Source organism: Pelodiscus sinensis, unplaced genomic scaffold (genome assembly GCF_049634645.1).
Source record: "Pelodiscus sinensis isolate JC-2024 unplaced genomic scaffold, ASM4963464v1 ctg56, whole genome shotgun sequence".
Lineage (NCBI taxonomy): Eukaryota > Metazoa > Chordata > Testudines > Trionychidae > Pelodiscus > Pelodiscus sinensis.
The window spans coordinates 691,754-711,026 of NW_027465934.1; the positions used below are offsets into that span (position 1 = coordinate 691,754).

General features: G+C 46.1%; 1 protein-coding gene across 3 annotated transcripts in view; it reads left to right on the plus strand.

Annotated features, from left to right (window-relative positions):
- LOC102458593 (ras GTPase-activating-like protein IQGAP1) overlaps window positions 1-19,273 on the plus strand; it is a 564,033-nt gene that overhangs the window by 537,152 nt on the left and 7,608 nt on the right. For all 3 annotated transcript variants that reach the window (XM_075916962.1, XM_075916963.1, XM_075916961.1), the window contains 4 exons: window positions 4,018-4,105; window positions 5,213-5,425; window positions 6,470-6,636; window positions 7,998-8,120. In XM_075916962.1, coding sequence (XP_075773077.1) covers window positions 4,018-4,105; window positions 5,213-5,425; window positions 6,470-6,636; window positions 7,998-8,120 — 591 coding nt within the window. The remainder of the gene's footprint in view (window positions 1-4,017; window positions 4,106-5,212; window positions 5,426-6,469; window positions 6,637-7,997; window positions 8,121-19,273) is intronic.

Sequence of the window (19,273 nt, forward strand, 5' to 3'; positions counted from 1 at the left end):
GGAAAAACAACCAAAAAGAGTTGGCAGTTTTTTAAAGGGGACATTATTAAGGGCCCAAAAGCAAACTATTCCGCTACATAGGAAAGATAGAAATTGTGGCAGGAGACCACCTTGGATCAACTGAGAGATCTTTTATGCTCTAAAAATCAAAAAAGAGTTGAATGAAAAGTGGAAACTAGATCAAATTACAAAGGATATAAGCAAACAATACAGGAATGCCGGGGCAAAATTAGAAAGGCAGAGGCACAAAATGAGCTCAAACTAACCACAGACATAAAGGGAAACAAGAAGATATTCTATAAATATATTATAAGCAAGGGGAAGACCAAGGACAGGATAGGCCCATTGCTCAGTGAGGAGGGAGAAACAGTAACAGGAAACTTGGAAATGGCAGAGATGCTTAATGACTTCTTTGTTTCATTTTTTGTCAAGAAGATGGATGGTGGTGGGATGCTTAACATGGCAAATGTTACTGAAAATGGGGTAGGTTTAGAAATTAAAATAAAAGAACAAGTTACAAATTACTTAGAAAAGTTAGATGTCTGCAAGTCACCAGGGCCTGGTGAAATCCATCCTAAAATACTCAGGGAATAGATAGAGGAGGTATCTGAGCCTTTAGCTAACATCTTTGAAAAGTCAGGAAAGTCAGGATTCCAGAAGACTGGAAAAGGGGAAATATAGTGCCCATCAATAAAAGGGGAAATAAGAACAACCCAGGAAACTACAGACCAGAATTTTAAGGGAAGAGAATGGAGCAAGTAATTAAGGAATCCATCTGCGAACATCTGGAAGAAAATAAGATAATAGGTAACAGCCAGCATGGATTTGTAAACGACAAATCATGTCAAACCAATCTGATAGCTTTCTTTGATAGGATAATGAGTCTTGTGGATAAGGGAGAAGTGGTGGACATGGTATACCTAGACTTTAGTAAGGCATTTGATATGGTCTCACATGACCTTCTTATCAATAACCTAGGGAAATGCAACCTAGATGAGGCTATTATAAGGTGGGTGCATAACTGGCATGCTAGCCATTCTCAGAGAGTAGTTATTAATTGTTCAGAATCCTGCTGGAAGGGCATAACAAATGGGGTTCCCCAAAGGTATGTTTTGGGACTACTTCTGTTCAATATCTTTATCAACGATTTAGATGATGGCATAGAGCAGGGGTGGGCAATCATTTTTAATGGGGGAGGGCACTCTAAGATTTTGGCAAATGGTCAAGAGCTGTATTTCTACCAAAGGGGTTTGGAGTCTGGGACAGAGGTTGGGTGTAGAAGGGAGCTTGGGCTAGGACATTGAGTTGCAGAAGGGGCTGTGGAGTCTGAGAGGGAGATTGGGTGAAGGAGGGGATTGTGATCTATGGCAGAGGTTTGGGGTGCGGAGTCCAGAAGGGATTATGGGTGCAGGAGAGAATTCTGGCCTGGGGGAAGTGTGTAGGAGGGGGTGCAGGGACTGGGAGGGTGTTGTGACCTGGGGAATGTGGTCCACAGAGTGGACCACAAGCTAAATATGAGTCAACAGTGTGATGCTGTTGAAAAAAAAAGAAAACTTGAGTCTAGGATGCATTAACAGGAGTGTTGCGAGCAAGACTCAAGAAGTCATTCTTCTGCTCTAGTCTGCATAGATTAGGCCTCAACTGGAATATTGTGTCCAGTTCTGGGCACCACATTTCAAGAAAGATTTGGAGAAGGTCCAGAGAAGATCAACAACAATGATTAAAGGTCTAGAGAACATGTAATGTGAGGAAAGACTGAAGGAATTGAGCTTGTTTAATTTAGAAAAGACTGAGAGGGGATATGATAGCGGTTTTCAGATTTCTACAAGGGCGTTACAAGGAGGAGGGAGAAAAATTATTCTCCTTGGCCTCTGAGGATAGAAGAAGAAGCAATGGGCTTAACCGCAGCAAAGGAGGTTTAGGTTGGACATTAGGCAAAACTTCCTAACTGGTTAAACACTGGAATAAGTTGCCTAGGGAGCTTGTGGAATCTCCATCCCTGAGGATATTTAAGAACAGGTTAGACAGACCTCTATCAGGGAGGGTCTAGACAATGTTTGGTCTTGCCATGAGGGCCAGGGACTGGACTCACAAGGTCCCTGCCAGTTCTGCAATTCTATGATTCTATACTGCAGGACTAAGGGCTGTGTTTCCTTTCAGGATAAATTCTGCCTAGGGGAATTCTTTTGGCTTTGGTTGGTGGATTTGTTTGCTTCAGATGGAGTGGGGTTTTTGGGAAGTGATATGGCATTTAGATGTATTTGGGCATACCCCGTAGGGAAAGGAGCAGTGATATGTCATATGCAATCAGAAGTTTTAGCAGCCTAAAGACCCCCTCATTGAGGGCTACTATTGTTTCTATGGCAAGGATGGGCAATAATTTTAATGAGGGGAGGGGGGCACTCCAAGAATTTGGTTAGTGGTCGCAGGCAGCATTTTTCTGATGTATTAATGAAGAAGGTGTGGGGGTCTGGGATGGAGGTTGGGTGCAGAAGGTAGCTTGGGGTAAGGGACTGGGATGTGGGATATGGGAGGGAGTTTGGGTGAAGTGGGGAATTGTGACCTGGGGTAGCAAACTGGGATTCAAGGGGGGGCAGGGTTTGGGAGGGAAGTGAAACCTGCAGTAGGGTTACAGAGGTTTGGATTCTGACCTGGGACAAGATTGGGGTGCAGGGTCTGGAAGAGATATGGGGTGTAGGAGAGGATTCTGGCCTGCGGGAGGTGTGTAGAAGGAGGGAGTGCAGGGTCTGGGAGGGGGCTGTCACTTGGGGCAGGAGTGCAGGGATTTGGGATGTGATCAGGGATAGTGGATTGGAATGCTGTGACCTGCAAGTGGATGCAGTGTCTGGGAAGATGTATTAGGGCTGGGGCACAGTTGCAGGGTGCAGGAGGGAGGCAGAGGATTAGGGGAGGGAGGAGCTGGGGTGCCAGAGGCAGGCTCTCTCTGGGAGACCTTACCTGGGTGGCTCCCAGCTGGCAGCCCAGCAGGTTCCTTAACCAAGGTCCCTGCCTCCATGCCTCTTTACTGCTCACCGCAGCTACAGGAGGCATGTTTACTACTGCTGGGAACACTATGAGCCAGGGGATAACGGGGGAGGGGGCACTTCATATGCTGCCTGTCCTACAAACAGGCAGCTGCTGTTGGCTGGAAACCAACCAATGGGAGCTACTGGGGCAGGAGCAGTGTGAGAAGCCTCTGCCCCCTCCCCCAGGCCCTCAGCATTCACAGAAGCACATGGCCCTGCAGCCAGAGGATCAAGCAGGGAACTGGCTGAGGCTCTCGTGGGCCGAATCTGGCCCACAGATGACATTTTGCCCAGCCCTGCTCCATGGCCTATTTTAGTCCATATCCTCTTTCTGAAATTTGTACACCAGCCACTTGGGAGTTCACTCCACATATTCATCATATACTGGCATCCCGCTCTGAGGCTGGGGGCATGGTGCTACAGTCTTTAATGAATTAAGAGTTCCTCTGCCCACTTTCCCTCTCGCCTGGACAGCTCCAGAGTCTCCCAAGAGTAGGAATGCACAGAGGCCCATAAGAAAGAAAAGTCACTCAACAGAAAAGCCATGGCTGTTTGAGAGTTGCGTCTCTCCTTTGCCACGCCCCACCAACCTTCCCCTCTGTCTTGGCACTCTCGATACCTCTTGCACCTTGCTGTGCTAGCTGTTCTGCGCCATGGGAGCTAGGTGGGAAGGTGCTCATGCAATCCCAACAGTGCACTTTTCAAGGTGGCTCTGCAAGCTCAAGGTTGGTAGATTGGGGATGCCCGGAGACAGCTCTCAAGTTCTCATAGTCATTGGTTAGTAACATTTCTTTCTTTGCACTTGGAGACGTGATGCTTAAATATTGACAGTGTTAGCCTGGCTTGCAGATAGCCTGAGGTGGGTCTGGTGTGAATATGGCTGGCCTTAATATGAATTAGTGACACCTTTTCCTCTCATTTCAGAGCAGGTTTAGGATTGATTTTTTTTGTTTGGTTGGTTTGGTTTTAAAGTTGTTTTGTTTCTTTTCAGTACAAAGCGTTTAATTGTAGATGTAATCCGCTTTCAACCAGGGGAGACACTGACTGAGATCCTGGAAATTCCAGCCACCCATGAGCAGGTATGAAAAAGGAGTAGGGCTCCACTCCGTAGGGTACTGGATTCATTTCAATCTAGCCATATGTGGTGCCGGTACCTACGAAAGCCCAAATCACAGGGGCCATGTCTACACTCGTGGCTTCTTGCGCGAGTAATATGCAACTGAGGCTAAACGTGGAATATCGCGGCGCCTCATTTACATACCTAATGAGCCACCATTTTTTTCAGAAGAGGCTCTTGCACAAGAAGGAGCGTCTACACTGCCCCTTCTTGCGCAAGAAAAACCCTCTTGCGCAATGCCGTTACACCTATTACTTTTCAGGAAGAACGGCATTGCGCAAGTGGGCTTTTCTTGTGCAAGAAGGGGCAGTGTAGATGCTCCTTCTTGCGCAAGAGCCTCTTCTGAAAAAAATGGTGGCTCATTAGGTATGCAAATGAGGCTCGGCGATATTCCACGTTTAGCCTCATTTGCATATTACTTGCACAAGAAGCCGTGAGTGTAGACATAGCCAGGGTGTAGTATGTGTGGCATATCAATATTTGAGACCTCTGAATGTCCAATAGTGATGGGGATATATGGTGTATTTGGAACAGAGCTGGAACAATTGTCAGCATCAGGGCTGCCAGAACAGCTGACTGGTGGCCAGTCCCAGGGCCACAGAGCAGCAGTTGCAAGAACTGCTGACCAGTGGCCACCAGATCAGCTGATGGGCAGACAGCCCCATGACTGTGGGCAGCTGGCCAACCAGCAGTCAGTCCCATGGCTTCTTGGAATAGCGATTGTGATGGGGCCACCAGAACAGCTAATGGGCAGATACCCCAGGGCTGTTGAACAGATGACTAGCAGCCAGTTCCAGGCCTGCTGGACAAGTGTCTAGGAATGGATCAGCCCCCAGGGCTGGAGCAGCACAGCAGTCGGCCCCTGTATCTAGAGCAGCAGCAGCCCTGGGAATACTGCCCCTCTCAGAGGATTTTTCATGCAAGTCAGAGTCAGGTTATGGGCTTCCATGAGATTGTGTTTATTGCCCTCAGCCTGTCCCTGACTTTTACTCAGAATGCCACACAGAATGTGAACCTTTCATAGAGCCTTTACTACATCCACTCAACTTGTAATTCTCTTCCATCCTAGGAAGCAGAGCACCAGAGAGCTATGCAGAGAAGGGCCATTCGTGATGCCAAAACCCCCGACAAGATGAAAAAATCCAAATCTGTAAAGGAGGACAGTAACTTAAACCTTCAAGAAAAGAAGGAGAAAATCAAGACAGGCTTGAAGAAGTTGACAGAACTGGGAACTGTGAACCCAAAGAATAGATACCAGGAGCTAATCAATGATATTGCCAAGGTATTCTGGCAGGAGATCACTTGTGCTTTATTAGGTGTTTCAAGTTATGGCCTCAATTTGTCACTCGTATGAAAATTGTAATAGTGCCGATGGCAGGAATTTCCTAAGGTATTTAAATAATAGTGACAGCTGCCTCTCAGAGATGAGTAACACATCCCTCTGCTAGTAAGCTCTCCGTCCCTTCACCTACGTGCAGGAATTCACTTTTTTCATAAGCATTTTATTGATGGGGCCTCATGGACTGTGAGGAAGAGTGGCTTTATTTTCTTGGGAAGAAATCCTGGGAATCAGTAAGTGTAACATAAATTTTTCTCTCTCTAACTTCAGACCCTAATATATGGTCTTGCCCTCTTTGTTCCCTCCTTTTTATATTTAAAATTACTTATTCTAAAATATTTTTTAAATTAATCTATTCTAAAAATATTTATTTATGAAGATTATTCATTTCTAGAAACGTTGTGCATGTAATTGTGAAATAAAGCTTCATAATACTCCTGCAAAGGCACTCTCAGTAAACAATACTGTGTGGAGGAGAAAGGGAGAAATAAAAAAACATAGCTGCTGTCACATCCTTTATTGTAGTGTTGACAGTTATTGGACATCAAATGTTTACCAAAATTAATGCATCAGAGGGTATACAAATACAGTAGTAAAATAAATTGTCTCCTTTTAGAGATTAAGTAAGAATAAATCCTTTAATGATGCGTAATTATTCAAAATATTAATGGAAGTTAATTTGGAAACTAGGCATTTTCATCTCTGTTAATTAATAATCAAAATAACATTTCTAAAAATAAAAAATATCGAGGAAAGAAATGAAAAAATTTGCACCAGTTTTATTAAACATACATCTCAGGACATTTGATTTCTGACTGGAAGGATATATTGGGTTGGAAGGCTTGTGAAAGGGCTAATTAATTTCTATGTACAATTTGGAAATGTATGTTCCAAATGGAATCTTTGAATATCATATGCTGGCTTCAGAAGGGAGCACCCAACAGTGACTCCATGGTAAAGCTTCACACATCTACCACCCTTATCTAGGACATCCGGAACCAGCGTAGATACCGTCAGAGGAGAAAGGCAGAGCTGGTGAAGCTGCAGCAGACTTACAGTGCACTGAACTCCAAAGCCAACTTTTATGAGGAACAAGTGGACTATTATAAAAGCTATATCAAAACCTGCTTGGATAACTTGGCCAGCAAGGGCAAGTGAGTACCTCAGAGCAGTACTGGGTGTTAGGAAAGGAATGCGTAGACCACAGCAGGGACTGAACTCTCTAGCATCTTCCCCCTCTTGTGCATGTTTAGCTTCCGCCATTTGATTTTTATCTAAAGAACTGATCTAATTTTTCTTCGTGAAGTGAAGTTATATAAACAGGTGAAGTCTGCATATAATCGTTATTTGAGTCTTACTGTCTTCTGTAGGGTTGATATAGATATGAATGATGTGGGGAAAAGAGTGGAGCATTGTGGAATTTGGTCTTTCTGTTACCTTGTGCTCCTACTATTCCTTTGTGATATTTTTGTGTTGCCTCATCTTCTACGTAGGTTATAAGCGGTCGGGTGAAGAACTGTGTTTTTATTATGTTTGTACGGTTTTCAGCACCCAGGGGCAGGAGCCTCTAATCTGTCACAGTGCAAATAATAAATACCCTCAAACCTCTTTAAGCCAGCAGTCCTGGGAAACAGGGTTAGACAGACTGTGCTGTGTGAGTGAGGGTGATGGGGATCAGGTGCTAACCTGGTGCCTCATTGCCTCTCAGGCATGGCAGTGGGGAAAAGTCTCTGGCAGAGCATGTTACAATGCTGCCATTCCCCCAAGTGGGAGGAGGGGAAGTGGCAGCATGCAGAGCCGCCTCAGCCTTCGCTTGCCAGGGTCTGTACCACAGGTGTTTCCGAATTAGGCACACTTAGAGTACGGAGCTTATAGTGTAATCACGTCTACAGGGGCGAGATCTGGAAGAACTATTTCCCATGAATGATCCTTTCAATATAGTTAGTGAATAAGAGAGGATGAAAGCCAACTCAGTTTGCAGCCACTTACTCCTGTCAGCTCTCTGAGCTGAACCAGCAGCATATTGTGGTCTACCCTCTGATAGTTGAGGTAATTCATATTTTGAATTCCTTCTGGACACTTTACTGCTTCTGGGTCCCCAGAGAGCAATGAACAGAAGTAGCTGTTCCCAAATTTTAACAGTGAGTTGATAAATCATTGGAACAGCTTTCCAAGGAATGTGGTAAATTCACTGTCCTTTGAAATGTTTAAATCAAAATTCGCTGTCTTTCTGAAAGGTGTATGATCGTTTACAATATTGGAGTTGCTTCAGGAATTACTAGGTGAGGTTGTGCAGCCTCTGTTGTGCAAGATCTCAGTAGATTATTATAATGAGTGCAGTATAGACATGTGCATGTACCTATACATATAAATAGACTATAAACATAACTATTTGTTAGATAATACCAGTTTATTACTCATTTCCTGTCATCCACCCAGATCAGATCAAATTCTGTCATTGTTTGAACTCACTCTTATTGTCTTGTTCCGTAATTTCATTATTTGCTTTTCTCAGAGTTTCTAAGAAGCCACGGGAGATGAAAGGCAAAAAGAGTAAAAAGATTTCCCTGAAATATACAGCAGCCCGACTCCATGAGAAGGGAGTTCTGCTGGAGATTGAAGATCTGCAAGTAAACCAGTAAGTAGCCTTTTCACCTCTCAGCATGAAGTCCAAGGATGCTTTGCTGAGTATAGAGAAACAAGTGATCATTGTTTCATCATCTCCTGCTTGAAAACATGTTTTCCAGAGCTTCAGTGTAGAGCAGTGGTTCTCTGCCTACAGGCTGCTTGTAAACACCCCTTTAGATACTTGAAAACTGCTATCATGTCCCCTCAGTCTTCTCAAAATTAAACAAGCCCAAGTCTTTCAGCCTTCCTTTCTAGGCCTTCCTTTCTTGTTGCTCTTCTCTGGTCCTTCTCCACTCTTTCCACATCTTTCTTGTAATGTGGTTCCCAGAACGGGACACAATGCTCTGAGGCCTAATCAGCGCAGAGTAGAGTGGAAGAATGACTACTTCTCCGAGAGATGTCGCTGGGGGTGCTCCACGTTAGGTCAATGCACCGCTGCTGAGCCTCAGAGCGGAGATTTCAAAGCAGTGTCCCTGGGGCCGCACACATGCGCACCAGTAGCCACACGCTGTTAAGCTGCAGGCATCGCACATGAGCGAGACCCCCCACCCTCATCCCCACTCCTCAGTTCCTTCCCTACCACCTCTGGCTATGGATGGACTCAGCAGTGCTCCCTAGCTTTTTCGCATCTGTATGATTACACTTCTTGAAAACCAGTTACATTCATTATAGTAGTTAATTAGTGAGTTTAAAGTTAAAACAAAAAAAGCAGTCATGTAGCATTTTAAAGACTAACAAGATGGTTTATTAGGTGATGAGCTTTCGTGGGGCAGACTCACTTCAGATCATATTCTGAAAGAAGAAGTGGGTTTGCCCCACGAAAGCTCATCACCTAATAAACCACCATCTTAGTTTGTAAAGTGCTACATGGCGGCTTTTTGTGTTTTACCAAGATCAGACTAACATGGCTACCTCTCTGTTACTTTAAATAGTTAATTAGTTTGTTAGTTTAAAAACAAATCTAGATTAGTATAAGAGGTTTTTCTTTTTTCTCCCAGTTAATCCCTTCCTGCAGTCTCTGATTGCTTCCATAGGCATGCCTGGCTCACCGGGGTTTAAGCGCTGCACCTATCCCATATCTGATGGTCACTCAACAATGCATCTGCTGCCTCAGAGAGCAGCATAACTCTCAGAAATGCCTTCATTGTGCAAAGCTAAAATCACGGGTGCAGAAAGACAGAGACCTCCGCCTCCAGTTATTTTTATTGGAAAACCCGCTTACCAGCCTCTAATATGGGCCAGCAGCCCGAAGAATTCAAGCATTGTTGTAAATTCTCAACACTACCAATATAAAGTGCTTCCATTCAGACACTTTCTCACCCCGAGGGTCTTCTCAAAGGTGCTGGCGGTTGTCACAGTGTACCTGAGGAAACAAAGAATTATCATATTTCCTTACCTCCTCAAGTCGCACTCACACAGTGATTCCTGTCGGTCACAAGACACCTATTCTGACACCTTGGCCTTCAGGTGAACAAAACTAAATCAATGCTCTCTCCTACACAAAAGATAACAGTTTATAGGAGCATCCCTCGATTCGACAATGGCCACCGCATCCCTACCTACAGACCATTTTAAAAAAATTATGGCCTCGGTGAATACCTTACGATCCAACCCCACATAACAGCACTCGAATGCCTTCGGCTGTTGGGGCACATGGCTGCGTGCAACTTAGTAGTCAGCAATGCTCGTCTGCACATGAGATGTTTGCAGAGCTGGCTGGGACAGGTGTACAAACCCAATGTCCATCCACTATCCAAATCCTTAGCCCTCCCAGGGATAGTAAAGGAATCTTTATGCTGGTGGCTGAGCCCAGGGAACCTTTGTTCCAGAGTCCCCTTCCACCCACCAGAACCATCCGTTCCCATGATAACAGATGCATCTAATACAAGATGGGGCGCCCACTTACGACATCATACCTGCCAGGGCCTGTGGTCCAGCACCAACAAGAACTTGCACATAAACATCCTAGAACTGCAGGCAGTCAGGGATGCATGAGTCAAATTCCTCCCATTCATCGTTAATAGCCATGTCAAAACTGTGCATAGAGAATGTTGCAGCAGTGTTTTACATAAATCGTCAGGGCAAAACCTGATCCCGAGCACTTTGCACAGAAGCCATAGTGCTTTGGAACTGGTGCCTGCAACACAACACAGTTATCACCACAGTGCATCTTCCAGGCACCATGAATACAACGGCAGATGCACTTAGCAGAGCCCTTCTGACCGAACACGAGTGGCAAATGAACCCGCACATATTGGCAGACATATTCCGCCTGTGGGGTCACCCAGCCATAGACCTGTTTACCGTGCAAACCAGCAAGAAATGCCCCCTATTCTGTTCCAGGGAGGGCATAGGCAAGGGATCAATGGGAGATGCCTTCCTCATTGCATGGGCGTCCCACCTATCCTACGCCTTCCCTCCTGTACCCCTATTGAACAGAGTCATATAGCTCCAGCATGGCCAGCCAGCCATGGTTCCCCTTCCTAGTGGCGATTCTCACGCCCCCACCGATCCTCCTACCTTGCATCGAGATTCTCCTTCTTCACCTGGGCTCCCACGCCATCCAACTGAACCTCCACTCGCTTTCTTAGCGGTTCTTAAAGGGTGTGCAGGCACTTTGTCCAGATATCAATCCACCAATGCAACCGTGGAACTTGCATTTAGTACAGCCTCTCCCCGACTTACGAACCAGTTATGGACCAAGCAGTTGGTCGTAACTCGGTTTGTTTGTAAGTCAGACCCTGTTGACTTACATGCGACCGCGCTGTTTGTAAGCGCGGATCGCGTTCATAACTCGGGGTCCACCACTTACGACAGCTTTGGTCGACTTACGGCTGTTCACAACTCGGGGACCAGCTGTATTGAATGCTCTAACTAGGCCGCCTTTCGAACCAGTGGCGACCACCTCACTACTACACTTGTCCATGAAAACTGTTTTCCTCGTAGCTATTACTTCAGCCAGATGGTTAGGAGAGATTGCAGCCCTAATGGCAGATTCCTCCTCTTTCTCCCCCACCCCTCTGCCATACACCACCTTTTTTAAAGACAAGGTCATGTTACATACCCATCCCAAATTCCTCCCCAGAGTTCACTCATCCTTTCACATCAGTCAGACAATACGCCTTCCCACCTTCTTCCCTAAACCACACACCAATTCTTTTGCACACTCTTGACCTGCACAGAGTACTTTCTTTTTTACCTGCAGTGAACAGATTATTTGTTTCAATAGCAGACCACAACAAGGGCCAGGCCATCTCATCACAGAGACTCTCCCACTGGATCTCAGATTGCATCAAGCTCTGCTACGCTGTCAGACGTACTGCCTCCAGATAGCATAAGGGCACACTCAGCCAGAGCCCTGACTACCCCGATAGCATTCCTCCACAAAATCCCTATAAAAGAGATCTGCACAGCTGCCGCGTGGTCCTCTGACTACACACTTGCAATGCGTTACGCACTTACGCAGGGACCTCTTTCCAATCTGAAACTAGCTAAGGGTAGTCCTTTCTACCACTTTTCTGCCAGATTCGAAGTCTCTACCCCCCTGAAGGGAAATAGCTTTGTAGTTACCTAATGTGGAGCACCCACGGGAACATCTCTCTCTCGAAGAGGATTCTCACCTCGATAGTAACAGATGTTCTTCGAGATGAGTGTCCCCGTGGGTGCTCCACAACCCTCCTTTCCTCCCCTCTACTTCAGGATCCTGGCCTTCTCAAGCCATCGATTCAGGGTAGAGAGGAACTGAGAGTGGGAGGGGGGCTTGCGCATACACGATGCCTGCAGCCTAACAGCGTGTGACTGGTGGTGCACGCATGTGCAGCCCCAGAGAGACTGCTATGAAATTTCCACTCTGAGGCTCAGTGGCGGTGCACTGACCTAATGTGGAGCACCCACGGGGACACTCATCTCGAAGAACATCAGTTACTATGGAGGTGAGTAACCTCCTCTTCTCGTGTCTTGCTCACAACACTCCTGTTATACATCCCAGAATCATGTTGGCTTTTTTTGCAACAGCATCACACTGCTGACTAATATTTAGCTTGTGGTCCATGGTGACCCTACATTTTTTTTCTGCCGTGCTCCTTCCTAGGCAGTCGACTGCTTCCCATTCTGCATGTGGGAAACTGATTGTTCCTTCCTAAGTGGAGCACTTTGCATTTGTCCTTATTAAACTTCATCCTATTTACCTCAGACCATTTCTCTAGTTTGTTCAGATCATTTGAATATGACCGTGTCCTCCAAAGCACTTGCAACCCTTCCCAGCTTGGTATCATCTGCAAACTTAATAATCATACCCTGTATGCCAATATCTAAATCGTTGATGAAAATCTTAAACAGAACCAGCCCTAAAACAGACCTCTGCAAACCCCACTTGTTATGCATTTCCAGTATGACTATGAACTATTAATAACTACTCTCTGAGAACAGTTATGTACCCACCTTATAGTAGCCCCATCTAGGTTGTATTTTGCTAGTTTATTGATAAGAAGGTCATGCAAGACCATATCAAATGTTTTACTGAAGTCTAGGTATACTGTGTCCTCTGCTTCTTCCTTATCCACGTGGTGGGACTTGAGAGTATTCATTTGGAGACAGCTGAGGCTGAGGAAGCAATCCCATTACAAAATACTGCTGACACAACACTGGTGGAGGAAATGGCTCTGTCTCGGGACACTGGCAGCTGGTCACTTCTGGCAGCAGGCAGTGCTCCACTCCTGCTCCCAACCCTCCCACCGTGGTTCTGGCAAACTGTTAGGCTGTTCTGGATGCAGGAGATAAGGAATCGCCCCCTGTAGCAGAAGAGGAGAAGCCTTGTACTAAGGCTTGGAGGGCTGTAGTGACCACTGCGAGGAAGAAATGTAGGGTAGTGGTGGTTGGAGACTCTCTTCTGAGAGGGAGGGAGGCACCCATCTATCTCCCTGACATATCATCTTGGGAAGTATATTGAATGTTGGCACGCCAGCCCGAGTGTAGTGTATCAACAGGTGTGTTGTAAGCAAAACTCGTGAAGTCATTCTGCCGCTCTACTCTGCGCTAGTTAGGCCTCAGCTGGAGTACTGTGTCCAGTTCTGGGCGCCACATTTCAAGAAAGATGTGGAGAAATTGGAAAGGGTACAGAGAAGAGCGACAAGAATGATTAAAGGTCTAGAGAACATGACCTATGAAGCCAGGCTTCACGAACTGGGCTTGTTTAGTTTGGAAAAAAGAAGATTAAGGGGGGACATGATAGCGGTTTTCAAATATCTAAAAGGGTGTCACAGGGAGGAAGGAGAAAATTTGTTCCTCTTGGTTACTGAGGACAGGACAAGGAGTAATGGGCTTAAAGTGCAGCAGGGGAGGTTTAGATTGGACATTAGGAAAAAATTCCTAACTGTCAGGGTGGTCAAATATTGGAATAAATTGCCAAGGGAGGTGGTGGAATCTCCCTCTCTGGAGATATTTAAGAACAGGTTAGATAGACATCTGTCAGGGATGGTGTAGACGGAGCTTGGTCCTGCCTTGAGGGTGGGGGGCTGGACTCGATGACCTCTCGAGGTCCCTTCCAGTTCTATGATTCTATGATTAATGATTCACAGTCATGCTGGAAGGGCATAACAAGTGGGGTTCCGCAGGGGTCTGTTTTGGGACTGGTTCTGTTCAATATTTTCATCAATTATTTAGATATTGGCATAGAGAGGAAGCTTATTAAGTTTGCAGATGATACCAAGCTGGGAGGGGTAGCAAGTTTTTTGGAAGACAGGGTAAAAATTCAAAATGATCTAGACAAACTGGAGAAATGGTCTGAAGTAAATAGGATGAAGTTTACTAAGAATCATAGAATCATAGAATAATAGGACTGGAAGGGACCTCAAGAGGTCATCGAGTCCAGCCCCCCGCCCTCAAGGCAGGACCAAGCTCCACCTACACCATCCCTGACAGATGTCTATCTAACCTGTTCTTAAATATCTCCAGAGAGGGAGATTCCACCACCTCCCTTGGCAATTTATTCCAATATTTGACCACCCTGACAGTTAGGAATTTTTTCCTAATGTCCAATCTAAACCTCCCCTGCTGCACTTTAAGCCCATTACTCCTTGTCCTGTCCTCAGAAACCAAGAGGAACAAATTTTCTCCTTCCTCCTTGTGACACCCTTTTAGATATTTGAAAACCGCTATCATGTCCCCCCTTAATCTTCTTTTTTCCAAACTAAACAAGCCCAGTTCATGAAGCCTGGCTTCATAGGTCATGTTCTCTAGACCTTTAATCATTCTTGTCGCTCTTCTCTGTACCCTTTCCAATTTCTCCACATCTTTCTTGAAATGTGGCGCCCAGAACTGGACACAGTACTCCAGCTGAGGCCTAACTAGTGCAGAGTAGAGCGGCAGAATGACTTCACGAGTTTTGCTTACAACACACCTGTTGATACAAATGCAACAAATGCAACAAATAAGGACAAATGCAAAGTGTTCCACTTAGGAAGGAACAATCAGTGTCACACACACAGAATGGGAAGCGACTGTCTGGGAAGGAGCACTGCAGAAAGGGATCTAGGGGTCAGAGTGAACCCAAGACACCAGATAGCTCGAGGGAAAGAAGACTCTGTTATTTCTGTGGGATCATCATTCTGATCACCAGATGAGGCAGTAGCAGAAATTTTGCCTGCAGGGCCTTCTCCAAGAGATCAGAGGGCCCATCAAGCCCTCCTGCACAGGATGGCACACAATATGGGGCTGCAGGCAGAGGAGGCGACTGATCCTGAGGTCAGCACCAGGAGGCCTATCCAGGCCCTGCCTCTGATCCAGACTATCCAGCACAATATTAAAATGCTCTAGAAGACCCCAGCATCATCACCTCCACTGCGAGGGGGTTATGCACAAGTACTTTGTCCCGTCAAAGGGATATGAGTACTTACATGTTTAGGCATGCCAGGTCTGACTCTGACCTTTCCAAATGTGGCAGGCTTCAGACTGTTGCCCCGAGTGTGACAGGCTGAACTTGGTATTCACAATACCACAACAGTTCTACAATCTGGCCAGGTCCATACTACAGGGGGAGGTCAGCTTACGGTTCACAATTCCAGCTATTTCTAAATAGTAGCTGGAATCAACATACCTTAAACCGATCTTTGGCACCATCCTCACAACGGGAGGTTCACAGGAGAAATGCTCCTGTAGACTTCCCTTGCTCCTTGTGAGTAGTAAGAATGGGGGCACCCTCAGCATTAAATTTAGTGGGTCTTTACTAGACCCACTAAATCGGACGCCAGAAGATCAGTCGTCAGTTTTCCCACAAGCGGAGATGTGCCCTAAGTTGGTGGTTAGAGTACCGTACAGTGTGCCAGGGAGTCCCTTTCAGCAGCCCACAACCAACCTTGACCCTTGTAACAGACGCATCAGCATTGGGCTAGGGGATGCATCTGGGGGATTGCCAAATGCAAGGGCTGTGGTCACCAGAGAACTTAGGTCAGTCGGGTTGGTGTGCCTGGCATTCAAACAAGTGCTACATGGATAGTGTGTGACAGTGTTGACAGACAATACCATGGCCATGTTCTACATCAACAAGCAGGGAGGGACTCAGTCCTCTCCCCTGTGTTAAGAAACCCTAACTCTCAGCAGGTCCTCTCTGTCACAAGAGGTCAGCCTGTCCGGACGTCATACTCTCCATCTTCCAAATGTGGGGGTTTCCCCAGGTCAACCTGTTTGCCCCCTAGGGCCAACAGGAAATGGCTGATTTTCTGCTCCTGTTAGAATGATAGTTCACCTGGCAGCTAGTTGGGCATTCCACCATGGAGCCTCAGAACAATCACTTCTCACCAAGCCCCTAGTGGGGCATTTTAAAGTGTGTACCCTCACCCACAACTGCCACCACCTGCCTGGGACCTAAATCCGGGCACAGCTAGACTTACATCACCCCCTTTTGAGCCACTTGTTCCTTTGTTATGGGAGGTGTAGCTTTCCTGATTGCTGTCATGTCAGCCAGGAGGGTGTCTGACTTTGGACCCCCACTCTTACATAATTCTCCCTAAGAACAAGGTGCAACTCAGCCCTCATCTAGTCTTTCTCCCTAAGATGGTATCCCAGCTCCATATAACACAAGATATTTTCCTGCCTGTTTTCTCCTCCAAGCTACATTCCAGTGACAGAGAGCAGCAGCTTCACACACTAGACATTAGAAGAGCACTAGCATTCTCTATTGAGCACACCAAGCCATTCAGAAAATCAAACTGTTCATGGCGATAGCAAATAGGAAGGCAGGGCAGTTGGTCTCCTCTCAGTGTATCTCCTCATGGGGACCATGGATTGCATCTGAATGTACTGTGAGCTGGCCAGGGTCCCAGCTCCCCCATCACAGCACATCTGAAGAGAGCCTGAGCCTCCTCAGCAGCCTTCCTGGCTCAGGCTCCAATTCAGGGAATCTGCAGTGCTGCCACCTGGCCACAAGTGCATACACTCACCTCTCACTAGGCCATCGTCCAGCGTGCTAGAAACAATGCGACTTTTGGCAGAGCGATGCACCAAACAGTTCTTCCTTAACTCCAGCCACACCTCCAGGGGAGAGCTGAGGAGTCACCTGATTGGAATTACATGAACAAGCACTCAAGAAGAAAAGACCGTTGATCACCTTCTTGTAACTGTTGTTCTTCGGGATGTGTTCACATCCATTGCAATGCCCATTGTTGGAGTAACCGGCCAGAAGGAACTGAAGTGGGGAAGGTTCAGCAGGGTCATTTATTGAGTGCCCTAGAGGTGGCACTCCATGGGGCTGCACAGCCAACCTGTGGGGGAAAACTTTCCAACAATTGTACACGGGGCATGCACACCTGATTGGAATAGGCATGATCAACACATCTTGGAGAACAACAGTTATGAGAAGGTGAGCGACCGTCTTTATTGCATTTTTGAAAAGTTTTCAAGGTGACCATGCTATGTGTGATCTCTCCATAGTCCCATTCAATGCACAGTGTATGTGGAGATAGAGTCAGAGGAAATGCTTTTTGGAACTTTCATTTCAAATGGCATAAATTGCATATATTTTGACTTCTTTTAACACTTAAGCATTCTAATATGCGATTTTAAGGGACGTTTCCAGCCTTAGCTCTCTCAATTTTTTTTCTGGGAAATAAAAATAAAACACACCAGAAAATATGATGAATGGAACCAGTCCTTTACTGATTGGTCTTGAGGAGAAAACAGATTAGATAACATCTGATTTTTCCATTTTCTCAGTTCTATGAAAAATAGTAACCAAGATTGTGTGATAAAATCTGTTGTTTTTTTAATTCTCCCTCATGGCACTCCATCTCTTCCCACAACTGAGTCATCTATCTTCATTTACTGCAATCAGACCACAAAATCTTCCTCGTCAGAACTGTATTAGGATCAAGCAGGCCCTGTGTCCCCCAAAAATGCCATGGTCACCCAGGCAAACGCTACCTCCATAGCCACCAAAATAAACTCTTGGCTTACTTACAGCACTCCCCCTGAGCTCTTAATAGATCTTAAAATACTATGGTAAATGGGGAATTATCTTTAAGTGGGTTATAACCCCTGATAAAGTTAGCTGGTGACACGCATATTGGGAGAGTGGCAAACAGTGAAGAGGACTGGTCACTTAATCCAGTGTTTCTCAACCTGTGGTACATGTACCTTTAGGGGTATGCTAGAGAAATCTGGGGAGTACATAAAGTGAAATTTAGCAAAAAAATGCCTGGGATTTTGCCCTACTAAGGGGATTGGGCAGGGGGTGGCGGCACGTGCCTGTCAAATAGAATGATCGGAGCCGCGCACCCAGACATTATCAGCTGCTCTGCACATGCACCCCAGCGCTAGGGGGAAGAGCGTGTGGTGGTGGCGGTTCTGGTGAGACCCAGGGCAGTTCCAAGTGTGGGGCGGGTTTGGACAAGGAGAAAAAAAAATCACTTCCACAGCCTCCCCTCCTAGTTCCTTTCCTTTCCAGCAGCCTCCCCGTGGGGAGGGCGGCTGAACCTGGAGACACGCATTACCCCCACCCCCACCAGCAGCTCAGTACAACTCGTCCCCATCCCCGTGCGCTGTGGAGAGGAGCTAAAAGGCGGTGAAGCGGCACAATAAGCTTTGCTCCAAAGGACTTCCCCTCGCATCAATGGTATAGCAAGGAGTGGAGGCAGTTGCCCTCGGATGCCATGCTAGGGGGGCGCCAGCCTGAAGTGGAGTGCACAGCTCCACACAGTGAGCCCAGCACTGGCAGGCCACTTGCTTCCTGCAGACAAGCTGCCGAGGCAGGGTCGGGCAGCAGGAGAGGGCACTTCGAAGGGAGGGTTACCATACGTCCGGTGCCTTGCTCTGGGAGAGGGATGGGGCATTAGGTTAGAGCAGGGGCTGAGGGTACTTATATTTTTTTTTAAAGGGGTACTTTATTTAAAAAAAAAAAAAAAAGGTTGAGAACACTGACTTAAAATTATCTGGGTCGCTTGGTAATCTGGGTATAAGCAAACAGGACGTGTGTTAATACAGCTAAATATTAAGCACAAAGACTGTAGGCCATACTTACAGCAAGAGGGGCATGATCCTGGAAATCAGTGACTCTGAGAGAGAGCTGGGATTACGATGAATAATCAGCTGAGCATGAGCTCCTAGGGCAAGACGCTGGTCCAAAGAGTAGTGCATCACTTAGGGCTTGTCTCCACTACTGGGTTAGGGTTAGAGTTTCTCCCGTGTACCTCCCACTATAGAGCAACCCCAGAAAATCGATGCAGGGTACCTAGACCAGCTACACAATTCACGTAGTTGGAGTTAATTATCTTGCATCAATTTTCTTCTCCAGTGTAATCCTGGCCTTAGAAAAGTGGATCTCAAACTTTTTGGCCCACAGCCAACCCCTCTCAATGCAGGCCGTTCTGTGGACCACCAGCCATTCTGATAAAATGCCTTCACTTATCTATAAATATTTTAAATGCTAAATTATTCACATTAGGATACTGGAGCATAAAAACTTACACACGCAGCTATAACATAAGGGGGCATGTATGATTGGTGAGAAAGGAAATTTTATTAATCAAAATCAAAATAAACAGATTGGGCACTTTAGCTTTATCATGTCAGTTTACCAAATCTCATTTTAAAATAAAGTAAAAAAATATTAATTCATGTCCAAAACTAAAGGTTTCAACATTGTCTTTCTTTATGGCAGCAGTAAGGAAGCTT